This window comes from Homalodisca vitripennis, chromosome 4, assembly GCF_021130785.1.
Source record: "Homalodisca vitripennis isolate AUS2020 chromosome 4, UT_GWSS_2.1, whole genome shotgun sequence".
Taxonomy (NCBI): Eukaryota; Metazoa; Arthropoda; class Insecta; order Hemiptera; family Cicadellidae; genus Homalodisca; species Homalodisca vitripennis.
The window spans coordinates 118,400,110-118,413,353 of record NC_060210.1 but is presented as its reverse complement, the minus strand read 5'-3'; the positions used below and the strand labels follow the sequence as shown (position 1 = coordinate 118,413,353).

The 13,244-nt window shown below is 30.8% G+C and overlaps 1 protein-coding gene across 2 annotated transcripts in view; it reads left to right on the top strand.

Annotated features, from left to right (window-relative positions):
* The window catches only part of LOC124360004 (E3 ubiquitin-protein ligase HERC2), a 154,667-nt gene that overhangs the window by 56,955 nt on the left and 84,468 nt on the right, over positions 1-13,244 (top strand). For both annotated transcript variants that reach the window (XM_046813229.1, XM_046813230.1), the window contains exons 36-37: positions 660-852; positions 3,914-4,071. In XM_046813229.1, coding sequence (XP_046669185.1) covers positions 660-852; positions 3,914-4,071 — 351 coding nt within the window. The remainder of the gene's footprint in view (positions 1-659; positions 853-3,913; positions 4,072-13,244) is intronic.

Genomic DNA, 13,244 nt, shown 5'->3' with positions numbered 1-13,244 from the left:
ATTGATTAACACACAACACATTAACATTCATTGTTTGCAAGATTTCTGGTTGTTACAGACCTGCTGAAGTCATTCTCTGATTTACAGTCTGCTGATTCAGACGCAGGTCGTTCTCTAATCAAATGCAGACATCTTTTAATTGCTTAAACCATTCTTTTATCTGACTTGTCATGAAAAGCTTTATGTATCATAGGGATTATATGGTATCTATAAAGCAGAATAGCCAAATTTCTGGCAAAACCTCACGCTAACTCTGCTCAGGATGTTCAGTTATAAGTGACATGTGACACAAGCACATGTAACAAAATAAAAAGCTATGACTCACCAACTGGACAGACCGGAGCAAATTTCGGGTAGTAGTCTCGGAAGAGTCACATAACCAATATGAGACGGTTGGTTGTGTAATAATTGGGAGAAGAGGGAGGTTGCATATTCTTCTAATAGGCCTTGTAAGGCTAACTGGATGATTAGAAGTTTTGATTTTCTCTTACATTTTGGGTGTAGCAATTAACAAAATAAAATTAAAAAATGTCTATATATAATAAATTTGTTTACACCACTTACATTGGTACACATGTTAGTTCAATTACCATCCAAAAATTATTAATTTTGATAAATGTATATGTTCATGTGTAAAAGATACAATGATTAACTTGCAGGACGGTCCACCCCCTGGTGAGGGTAGGGTAATTGGAGAACTAGGAGAGGACGGATGGATCAGGGTGCAATGGGACAATGGTGCCACCAATTCCTACCGTATGGGCAAGGAGGGCAAATTTGACCTGAAGCTGGCAGAGCCTCCCTCCGCTGATGACACTGAAGACCCAGAATCAGTTGTTGACAACAAGCTTGGTGAGTGGAGATTAAGATTAAGGTGCACTAAAAGAAAATTACACTCACTATCATTTGATCATTGATCCTCAAATTTAATGGAATCTGGAAGAATAGGAAAGGGACATCTGATTGTACGTCTTCATATAAGTTGTAGCACAAAACCCAAGTGTACAAGAATTTCAGACCTAACATATACCAACACTCAAAATGTTGTGTTTCAGTTTTTTTCTAACATTTAATCTTGAAAGATATCTGTAGTTCTGTTATCCGTTTTAACCCTTTCAGTCTCCTTCCCAACGTCCTATTACTAGGACATTTGACTTCCTCCCCAGAAATGGTAAAAATCCTATTTTTTTAGAATAATCAGTAAATATTTGTTATTTATTAGTAAAATAATTGTCTTGCTTTAATAATCTACTATTATAGTTAAAATAGAACTTCATTTGATTGAACAATTTTTTAAATATTTAAATGTCAACTATACTTAGTAAGCTTTGGTTATAGCCATTATTAGATTATTATTTATCAGTTTATTAAATACCAACTGAGTTATGAGTTCCCATGCTAATACACCTGTCTTGAAGGAAAAAGTAAAAAACTATTTTTATTTGTAATAGTCACAAAAGAAGGTGTCACTATTGGATAAAAATGAAAGCTTTACAAGTGAAATTTTGTTTGACTGTTATTTACGTGTCCTTTCATTATAGAGTTAAAATTTTTTGGTATTTTTTATTCTATTTAGTGGTAGAATATTTATATGTTAGTGAATTTTAAAAATCACTATCATAAATTTAAAAAATACTAAAAAATAAAAACATTACTTTATTATATGACCTGTATGTTTTTCAATTCGTACAGAGATTAACTGCATATATTTAACCCTTTGCACTCGAGAGTAAAATTTTTGGTCACTACCAAAAACTCGGGCTTCTATTCAACAAGTACTGGCGAAAACCTCGGAGCCCTTTTTATCAATTTTGTAAAGGTTTTGTTAAAAAGTTGTAACTTTTTTATTCTTGCAGATAGAGTTATAATTTTGGTTTTGTTTTATTTGTCATAATATTCTATGTTATAAAAAAATATATATTTGTAATTACCTTATTTTTAATACCTTTTTTCACTTGTAAAAAAAATGTTTTTGTAAAAATTTTTACAAAAATTAACATTTAGCTGTTATAACTGAAAAAAATTGCATTGACATTATATAAACTATTATTATTTCTAGGTTCCTTACATAATTGTAAACATGCACATAAAATTTCATAAACTTACCTCTATAAACAAAAATGTTGTAGGCAGTTTTGTAATTTCCGACAATTTCCCCAAATAGTGAGTTATTTGTCAAATGATTGAATATTTACTTTTTTATACCTTTTTATGCCCGTAATACAGGTACTTTGGGATTATACCGACCGCACCAGTATGAAGAACACAAAAATATAAATTTATAGAAACAAACATGATAAAACGAAAAAACAACTCTTTAATTACAAAATTACAAACTTACAACGATTATCAATGGGGTCAGATTCCGTTATATGCCCCCAACGCTTAAACCTTTTTCAATGAACTTAGAACGTTATAAAACGATGTAGTTGAGTAACAACTAACATTCCATCAATCAACAAGCATTTTCAGCATATTGTGATCTGTATTTTTGTCGCTGTTATCTTATCTTTCTCGAGAATCCCGATTACGGCAGGCCGCGCGGCATCACATGATTATTTAAGTTTTTTGCACGGTACATAATTGCCTTTCCATTGCAATTCAATTTATATTTCTGATCAGCCCCTCTAGAATTTGATATTTTCTTATAGGTACTATCGCGAAGGATATTTTTCTTTCGTTGACATCAGCGCGCTGATAGCCGGAGGCACTCGCATTTTGGGTGGCGGAGTGTGATCAAGAATAAAAACAAGTTTTGTGTGTTTTTTCAATAAAGAGTTTAGTTTTTGTTTGGTAATGTTTGTTTTTGTAGAATTTTTGTGTTTGGAGAAATGTAGGGGTAAAACACGGAAGTACAACAAAGCGACGTACCAGCTGAACGGGCGGCGAGACTCTGCAATCACGTTATCTACTAGACCGCTCGACTTTGACCTCTGTCTGAGGATGGGGAGGGGTTTGCGATAAGACAATTCCTGTTTTATATTGACTAAATATTGTTCGACGCTAATCTAGTAATCAGTAGAAGCAAAATGTCAAATAACGATTCATATCTGGGTGTGGTCGGTATAATCCCAAAGTACCGTAATACTTCCCTCACTTTCACTTTTGGCATCGTCAGATGATTCCGAATCTGATATGTTACTGACAAAAATATCACTCAGATCGTCAACATAACCTTATTGACTGAAATAATTGATCAGACTAAACATAACAATGAAGAGATCAGCTGTTGAAGTTGGGATCAAATCAGCTGACGAAAAAAGGTGAAGTTGACAAACCTCTACAACACAATGTAAAACTGCAAAATCACCGCTATATAGTATAAAGGTTTACTACGTTTTTACAACCAACAACTATCCAGCTTGCTTATATCGCAAATGCACCGCATTTGGATAATTTATAAAGCCAGTATAAAGGATTTACCAAACGTCCGACATTTCGGACGTCCGAGGTTTTGGCCTAAACAGCAAACGTCCGAAATGTCGGACGTCCGAGGTTTTGGCCAAAACAACGATGTCCGATATTTCGGACGTCGGAGTGCAAAGGGTTAAATATATTCTTAGTTTTATATTCTTTTTTTAATACATGCTTAGGTTTCAAACTCAAAATTGAAAACAAATTTGAAATAAATAAATTAAAATCAAATCTTCTAAAGATGTGATGTATATTTAGGTTACTAATTAATTACTATATGTTCTGGTAACATATTGTTACAGGACAGTTACAAAACAAGATAAAAATCATAAGTTTATCTGAAGGAACGAAATATTGGCTTCAGTAAGCTTCTAATTAAAAACGTTCAAAACAAAACCAGGCGTATTTCGCTATGGTGCTTCTCGATATGCCACGGCACTAAGCAACTGGTACTCGAAGGTTATGTTATATCCAGCGCTACTAAATTTGTTGTGTACAGCCACCCTGAGTAGTGAGGAGGCACCACCAGCTGACCGGCTGAGACAGGTGGTGGTCAACCTACTCAGGACAGTCACCATCTGCTGTGGCCTGCACGCAGAACACATCCAGCCCTCGGCCATACAGTCACTGACCACCTTGCTGCGGAACATTGTCCAGGTACGTGAACTGACAGTTGTGTTAGGTGCAACAAATATGAGGACATCTGCAATGTTACTTGCTTACTTTGAACGTTAAAAAATATTATAAATTGCACAATACGTTTTTATTCAACAAGTAAAGTAAAAAGTGTGTGATTCTGTCAACAATAAACTCTAAATGAGTTATTTAATTTACTATTCACTTTTGAATGTTTAAATCTTTTAAATTTTATGATAGTATATTTTTAATATGTCTATTATTTATAACAGCATAGATCAACACTAAAATGTTTCATTTAATGATTTTGTATGTGTTTTAATAATATTGTAAAAACTGGAAACAATTAATTTTTCTATGTTTGTTGAAAATATTAACGGTTAACATATGGAAAAAATTATTATACCAGATTGTAAATTTGATACAACTATTTCATACGAACATAATATGAGTATTTTTTCTTTAACCCTTTGCACGCCAAGTAATTACATATATGTTTTGCCCTAGCGCCAAAATACTGAATATTTTAATTTTTTGAAAACTGTAAAGCCATTTTTTTATTTGTTTAAGTAATTGATTTAAAGAATAAAAAACCATGAAATGCTTTTATGGGCATTTTTTAAAACGAAATATAGATATTTTTCTATTTTAAGTACCAGTAGTTATGAAATGAATGAAAACGTTATTTTGATAAAACTGTATAATTTTTACAAACTATACAGGTACATGAACTAGATATGATGTGTGATAAGTAAATAAATACACATTTTGGAAAACAGTAAAAAGATATCTTACAAACTGTTTTCTGTTTTTTTTTATGAATAATCGTCCAAAGTATGAAACGCCTCAAAACAAACTTCTGGGTGTAACGCTGGATTGTCTGTACATGTCTTGCACGAGTATACAGTTTCTTTTCTCAAGCCCTTTTTGAGACAAACCACACATCTTGCTCTTCCTTTTGGTCTCTTCTGAATAAAATGTGGTTTCTTGTTCAAACGTTCAGCGGGTGGTGTTCCTTGACCATATATATATATATAAGTAGATATGAATGTGAGGGTTCTAGCTCACTTTTGGGACAGTCAGAAAATCAACGTAAAATACTGTTTAAAGGACAATAAACTAATCTGTAACTCACGAATGAAAAATTAACCGAATCTATAGCTGTTTTACTGTTCATTGTAGGCTTCTAATTTCTTAAGCTGTTTTAATGAAAAAATCCAGAAATCTTAATGAAAAATCTATAAACGGAAATAATGAAATTTGCTAACATTCGCTCAACAGAAAATAAGACGATTTTTACTGAATTTCTTTAATATCGTTCTTAATCACATCATAGGCTAAAAATTTCTCAGAAACCACAACAACATAACAAATCGCGTTTGTAACAGCATTTTGAAAATCCATATTGATAATTATATCGTTCTTTGAACTAGAAATATTTGTCAAACTCTTTGTTGTATCAATGACATAAATGGGTCTATTTGCTATAAATTCTTTGGGGTTGTAATACATTTCCATATTTTTGTAGTAAACTTTCTTAAAATCTTGATACATCTGATACATGATTCTGAAAAGACCACCGGAAATGTTTAAATTTTGTAATTCATCTGGATAATAAGAACCATTCAATTTTACTCTGATATTTTTCACATTCAAACTATCGAACTTTGAAGGATTTTTTTCTTGATTATTCTGTCTATCTGTTTGAAAACCAATGATAACGAACTTGGGATTGAAGATATTTCTATAAATATTTGTGATATCGAACGAATAAGTTGTTCCGGAAATACCTTTTTGCTCAATACATTGCCAATCTAGAAAATTAAACGTGATGTTTTGAGATTTTATAATTTCATCAATCAACTGAATTTTACTCGTGGTTTTGTAATCAATCATCGGAACTCTAATGAAAAACTCGTTAATTGTAATTTTGCCATCAACAGGCATAACATTTCCAGTTGCAGTCTTCAGAATCACATCATCATCTTCAGCTCTTATGAAACTAATGTAAAATCCACCTTTATAGATTGGAAAATTTACATTTTCAAAGAATCCTAAGCCGAAATGTGCTAAATCACCGACCGCTTCAAATTGTCCAAATTTAAAAGTTGATTCAAAACTGTTTGAAAATACATCACTTTTGGAATAACAAATAGTTCCTTTAATTGTGCTTAATTGGCCACAGTTTTCGACTTCTTCTATCAATTTATTGTGTTTTCTTACTTCAATCTTAGAAAATAAAAACGGTATAAAATTATCGATTAATCTAACATTATCAGTTCCAAGATATGCTTGACCATCTTGTTTTGTTAAAGTTCCAGAAATATAAAACTGGAAGTTAAACGAGCAAAAGTTATCTCCAAAATCAATATTAAACTCAGTTCTTTTATTCGGTTCATTCAAATGTTGTTTACTAATTGGATAGAAATTTTTAAACTCCGCCCTTTCAATATCACTAGCATATTTTCTGTAGTCCGCCATTTAATAAGAGAAAATTTAAACATCATGTATAAGAAAGATATCATTTTTTCATCGATCTAATGTACGTTTTTATAAGAAAAGATATAAATTTTAGTCATTTTTAATGATCTACTTCGTCATATTCGGGATTCTCTTCCTTAAATTTTGCGATCTCGGTCACATATTTCAATAAAATTTGCACAGGATAGTAACCGCTATCTATAATATTGTTCCAATCAACTGTATCTTTATTTTCATCCAAAAATTTTATACTCAAGTGTTGATAGAGACAAAGAACAGACATATGATCTTTTAATTGATAATGTATATTTTCTTGAATGAACTCTGATGATAAAGTTTGATATTTAGCAATGTTATACCAATTCAATTTGTTTACGTATAATCTCATCATATCTTCGGATAATTCATATTTTTGAGAAATATCATCCCAATGTTCTTTTTTCAAATCTCTTTCGTGTTGCATTATAAAAAGATCGAAAGCACTGTAATGTCCCGCCATCTCTATTTATTAAGAAAAAATTTCAAGTTTTTATAAATTGGCTCTTTTTAGCGTTACATTCAGCACATTTTCCAGAAATTCTCTTAACTCCATTGATATTTGCGTAATATTTTATATCATTTGTTGCAGTTTTTTCTTTACATCTCACACAATATATGAGCGCCATTTATATAAGGAAAATTAGTCATCATAGCCGCCTAATCCATTAAATCTGTTATCAATATTTTCAAAAGTTTTATTAACATCTTCTTTAAATTTATTAAAGTTTTCTTCTAGTTTATTTACTTTATCGAGATATAAATCGTTGTATTCAACGAGTTTATGATCAATATTCTCAAAAGTTTTTGTGGCATCTAAAACTAAACTTATCAAAAGACTGCTTATTTTTTATAACTTTTTCATTAATTTCGCCAAAGTTTTCTTCTAGTTTAATTAATTTATCATGAAGTAAAGATTGATTAGTAACTACTCTTTTAAAAACTTCACCATTTTTTCTATCGGTTTCATTAAAACCCTCTTGAAATTTAGCGAAATGTTCCAAAAAGTTTGTTATTTTTCCATAAAGATCGCCTTTATATAGATTGAAATTTTCCTCAAAATTTGTAAATTTTTCATCACAATTTTCTATAGATCTTCTATTTCTGGCTTCTAACTTGTCATAGACTTCTGTTGTAAAATCTTTAACATGCTGTTTATGATTCTCATAATTTTGTTTTAGTTCATTAAACATTTTAATAGGATCTTCTAATTGAATCATTACAACAACATCAAATGGATTAATTCCTTTACTAACACCGCTAATTCTTTTTCCTTTAAAATCTAAGGCATTTTTAACATTCGGATCATGTAAATCAACAATATCGATGTTTTCTGATAATTTTAGAGGTTTTAAAATTTGTTCTTTAACAACAACATCATGTTTGTCAATACCAGGTCGAACACCGACAATTCTTTTTTTATTAGCCAAACTAACATAATTCTTTTCAACTTTGATCGCTTCAGTAATTTTATCAGCTTTTTCGATATGAGACATTAAATTGGTAAATAATTTTTCTGCACCATCTTTAAATTCTTTTTTCAATGTTTTTATTTTATCAGCAACTTCACTTGAACTCATGAAATTTGCAAGTTTGTTATCATATTCTGCTTTAAAATCTTCAATCTCGACAGCAAACATATCTGAATCTGGAAGGTTTTGTAATAAATTTTCTAACTTGTTATCAAACTCATTTCTCAAACTATCAAAATTGAAACTATTATCTACATTTTGAATAATTTGTGTTCCAAATACGTCAAAAATATTTTGTGAATCCATATTTATTAAGCAATAATTTGTTAACAACTTCTTTAAAATCTTTACCAGTACTCAGTTCATTCAAAACAAAAACACATAAATGACCACAAATTGGGGGATATTTATAGTCTTGAATCTGAGAATCATTGTAGTAGACGCTTGATTTTTTCAAATATTTAATCAATTCTATAGGTGGTTTGTCCTCAATTCTTCCATACGAATCAAAATAACATGCATTCTTATCATTTTTATAATAACAAATCCAATGCGTTCCACTTCCCATAATCGAGTCTAAATTCACAATTCCACATTCAAATTTCTTAACTTTTTCAGGTAATGTATCTCTCATGAAGATTCCTCTAAAATGTTTAATATTTTTGCAGATTTCTTCCAATTCCCCGAATGTTAAAGGTTTAAATTTTTTTTTCAATGTTTGATTTCACGTAATTCAAAGTTTTTTCATCTAATCCAGATCCTGTAACATCTTCCAACTCTTTATCTAACCAATTTAAAATGTTTCGAACAATAGGAATCACATCCTTTTTAACGATTGGAGCAGCTTTACGAACATAAGGAACAACATTTTTAACAACTGGAATATTTTCTCCAAAATCTAATAAATCTTTCAAAAGTCCACCATTTTTAAGTTCTTTCAACTGATTATAAGAAAATTCTATTCTGGTTCCTTTATTGTTTTTCTTATGTTTTTCGAGTTTATTGTATTGTCTATTTGTTAAAAAAATATCTCTTATCTTCGCCATTTTTTAGTTGATCTATTTTAAATTGAATACTAACGGGTATTTTCTTCTTAAAAGCGGATTTTATTTTTTCTTTCTGATTTTTGCTGAAATTTACATTCACCTCCATTTATATAGTTAAAATTTCAAGTTCTCTTCGATTCCCATTCCTAGTTTTCTCTTCAAAAACATTGCTCCAGCTGTTGGAAGCGCAACAAATCTTTCACCTAAACTAGCATCTTTTGATAAAAATCTATCCATTGCCTTATCTTGCAAAACTTTATCTGCTATATGTCTGGAATTTGTGTCTCTATGTTTTGCATAAAAAATATCGTGTTCCATAGCAGCTTGATCTAATTTATTTATACCAGGATCTCCTCTTTTTAGTCTTTTTTCGAGTTTTGTGCCAGGCCCCAGATACTGATAAGTTGGTACGTGTAATTCAAAAGGTAAATTGTTGATAAAATCATTCAAAAGTCCACTACCCTCAATCATAGATGAACTTATTGCCGGCAAAACTCGTTTTAAATATTTAATTCCATCAGGTTTTTCAATCATTTCATCAAGTTTGTTCGAAATAAAATCTTTAATCGCTTTCTTTTCGTTCAAAAAATTGTTGTTTCCAGCCTTTTCTTGAGCATAAATATAATTAATAATTCCATCGAGTTTTGTCAAATCGTCGATATATCTGTATTCAATCTTATTATCACTGTATTTTCTCACACCTGATCCTTCGATTCTTTTTTCCCAAATTGGTTTAATCAAATTGAGATATTTTTTACCTTTACTTGACTTTGGTTTCTTAGTTGATGGATCATTATTTTTGTAAATTGAATCAGATTTCCATAAAATTTCAGTATACTTTTTCAAGTCTTCTTCAGAATATAAACCGTCTTTTGGAACATCAGTGCCTGTTAATAATCTCCATAAACCTTGAGTTCCTTCATATGTTTTTTCATTAATAATGATATCATTATGCTCAAAATTCACGGGCAAATTTCCAATCATAAAACTTTTCTTTTTTCTGTCCCAATACAAACCAAATTTATCATCCTTTGCTCTAGGAAGAAATTTTTTACCAATTTCACCAATTATTATATCCGTCGTTCCAGGACTTATTGGTTCAACTATGGTAGAGTCTTCAATGATTCGAGGTCTAAATGGTGTTGAAGATGGTAATTTTGGCAATTCAAACTCTTCTACTTCAGATTCTGGAATCGAAATATCGGCAAATTGTCGTACAACTGGAACCAAATTCATTAAATTTTGATTATCGCTTAAAACATTTTCAATTTTGCCCTCAACATTTTTTATTGCAGAAGTTACAGGTTGATTAATTTTTTGAATAAGTTCTTGTTCTTCTTCATCCATTCGAATCTGTTCTTTAAATTCTTTGATTAATTTCTTTTCGATTTGATCAAGTTTTTTCGCTTCTTCAGAAGTTACGTTCGCCATTTATTTAGGAAAATTTTGAAACGTGGAACGTAAAACGTGAACGTGGAACGTAAAAACGTGAACGTGGAACGTAAAAACGTGAACGTGGAACGTAAAAAACGTGAACGTGGAACGTAAAACGTGAACGTGGAACGTAAAAAAACGTGAACGTGGAACGTAAAACGTGAACGTGGAACGTAAAAACGTGAACGTGGAACGTAAAAAACGTGAACGTGGAACGTAAAACGTGAACGTGGAACGTAAACGTGAACGTGGAACGTAAAAAACGTGAACGTGGAACGTAAAAACGTGAACGTGGAACGTAAAAACGTGAACGTGGAACGTAAAACGTGAACGTGGAACGTAAAAACGTGAACGTGGAACGTAAAAACGTGAACGTGGAACGTAAAACGTGAACGTGGAACGTAAAACGTGAACGTGGAACGTAAAAACGTGAACGTGGAACGTAAAAACGTGAACGTGGAACGTAAAACGTGAACGTGGAACGTAAAACGTGAACGTGGAACGTAAAACGTGAACGTGGAACGTAAAACGTGAACGTGGAACGTAAAACGTGAACGTGGAACGTAAAAACGTGAACGTGGAACGTAAAAACGTGAACGTGGAACGTAAAAACGTGAACGTGGAACGTAAAACGTGAACGTGGAACGTAAAAACGTGAACGTGGAACGTAAAAACGTGAACGTGGAACGTAAAAACGTGGAACGTAAAACGTGGAACGTGAACAGATTTACCGTTTTTCTGTTATTTTCATAATGTAAATAAAAATTAAAGATAATATAAAAATAATTGTAACAAATATTTTATCAAGTAGATTTGTCAGACCACTAAGCAGCATTTATATTAGAAAATTTATTCAAATATTTGCCATTTTTAGGCTTCAAAGTTAGATTAATAGTTAAAAATCCGTAGTCTTCCTTCCAAATTTTATCACATAACTCAATAAAGTTGTTAAAACTCATATCAGATCCCACATAATTGTTATAAATCTTTCTCGAATAGTGATCGTCTTGCTTAAAAATACACAACATATTCAGGTTATTTCTAATAACTTGTTTATCAACCTTTGAAAAGCATTGGGAAAGATAGATACAAGATATGTTTTTGTGACGAGACATTACGAAATATTCCTTAATAACGTCTTGATTTTCTAAAATACAATCATCAAAAACGATTAACGAATTGGGTTTACATTCGCTTAACGGAACTATGTCCTCAGAAGCATTATAAAAATGTGATATTTTTTTGTTTAAGTTTTTCTCAATATTTTCAAATCTTTCTTGTAATTTTTTATAGGCGTCTTGTTCTAAAGATTTACTAAAAACATACAAATTGGAATAAGGAATCAACCTATTGTAGATAAAATTCAATAATAAAGTTGTTTTTCCACATCCACTTGAACCAACAATTAACAATCTGATTGGTTGATCTTTCTTATTTTCTTCAAACGTTTGAAGTTTTATCTGATCTTTTTGCTTTAAAAATTTCTCCATTTAAATAGAAGATTTTCATCTTGAAGCAACGCTTGCGAAAATGAAGCTGTTCAAGTTGACTTCAGAAAGCTCTAAATTAGTTTTAAACTTGGAACATCCTATACACTTAGAGGAAGAATCAAATTATTTTATCGGTTTAAGCGGTTTTTATTCTGACAATTTTGTAATAAATATTAGTGAAAGTTCTCCTTATTGTATAGGATTTAGTGAGAAGAACATAACAAAATATTATGGTTTAAACAAAGGATATTATACTTTCGATCAAATTAAAAATTCCCTTAAAAATTATCTGAAAACATTCAAACAATCAGATAAATCTTTAAACTTTGACGAAAACAAGTTTGAAATGCAAAAAAATTATCTTTATAATAAAATTCAAATAAAATCACCAGTAAGAATAATGTTTTCAGCAATTATTGTAGATTTGTTAGGGTTTGTTCAAGAAACTATTGAGCCAAATCAGGTATATTTAGGAAATAAAACGCCAAAATTTAGACCGTTCGATGTAATTGAAGTGCACTGCAATCTCGTTGAACCTAGTTTTGAAAATCATACCGAACATCTTCACAAAGAATCTGAAATTTTGTACACATTTTTCCCAAATGTTGCTTATGGATCAAAAATCAGTGAAAAACCGAATGAAATCGATTATATTCCAATTAGAAAAAATATTAAAAGAATTCAAAAAATCGTTCTAACTATACAAGACTCTGAGGGAAATTTATTAAATAATGAGAGTAAAACAACAATATATTTAAGATTGAAAAAGGATTAAAATGGACCCCAAAATATAAAAAAAGCTTCGAAAACATACATTCTGAAGGTAGGGGTGATTCGCCCCCGCCTTCAAACTTTCAAAAAAACACTGTTTTCATTAATGAATCTGGGCTTTATTCTCAAAATAAAAATTACTAGTTAAATTTCTTTTCTATCTAAATGGAGACAGTTGTAGATCCAATAAATAATCAACTTATATTCAATAATAAAGACATTGTAACGATTGTAGACGAAATCAATGTAATCTGGTTTAAGGCTAAAGATGTTTGTGAAATATTAGGTTATGAAAAAACAAAAAACGCAATTAAATTAAATGTTGATGATGATGACAAAATTCAATATTTTTACTTAAAAAACAAGGGGCTATTCGAATGGCCCCTTAACAATCTTCATCCTGACACTGTTTTTATCAATGAATCTGGACTTTATTCTTTAATTTTGAGATCACATAAAAAAGA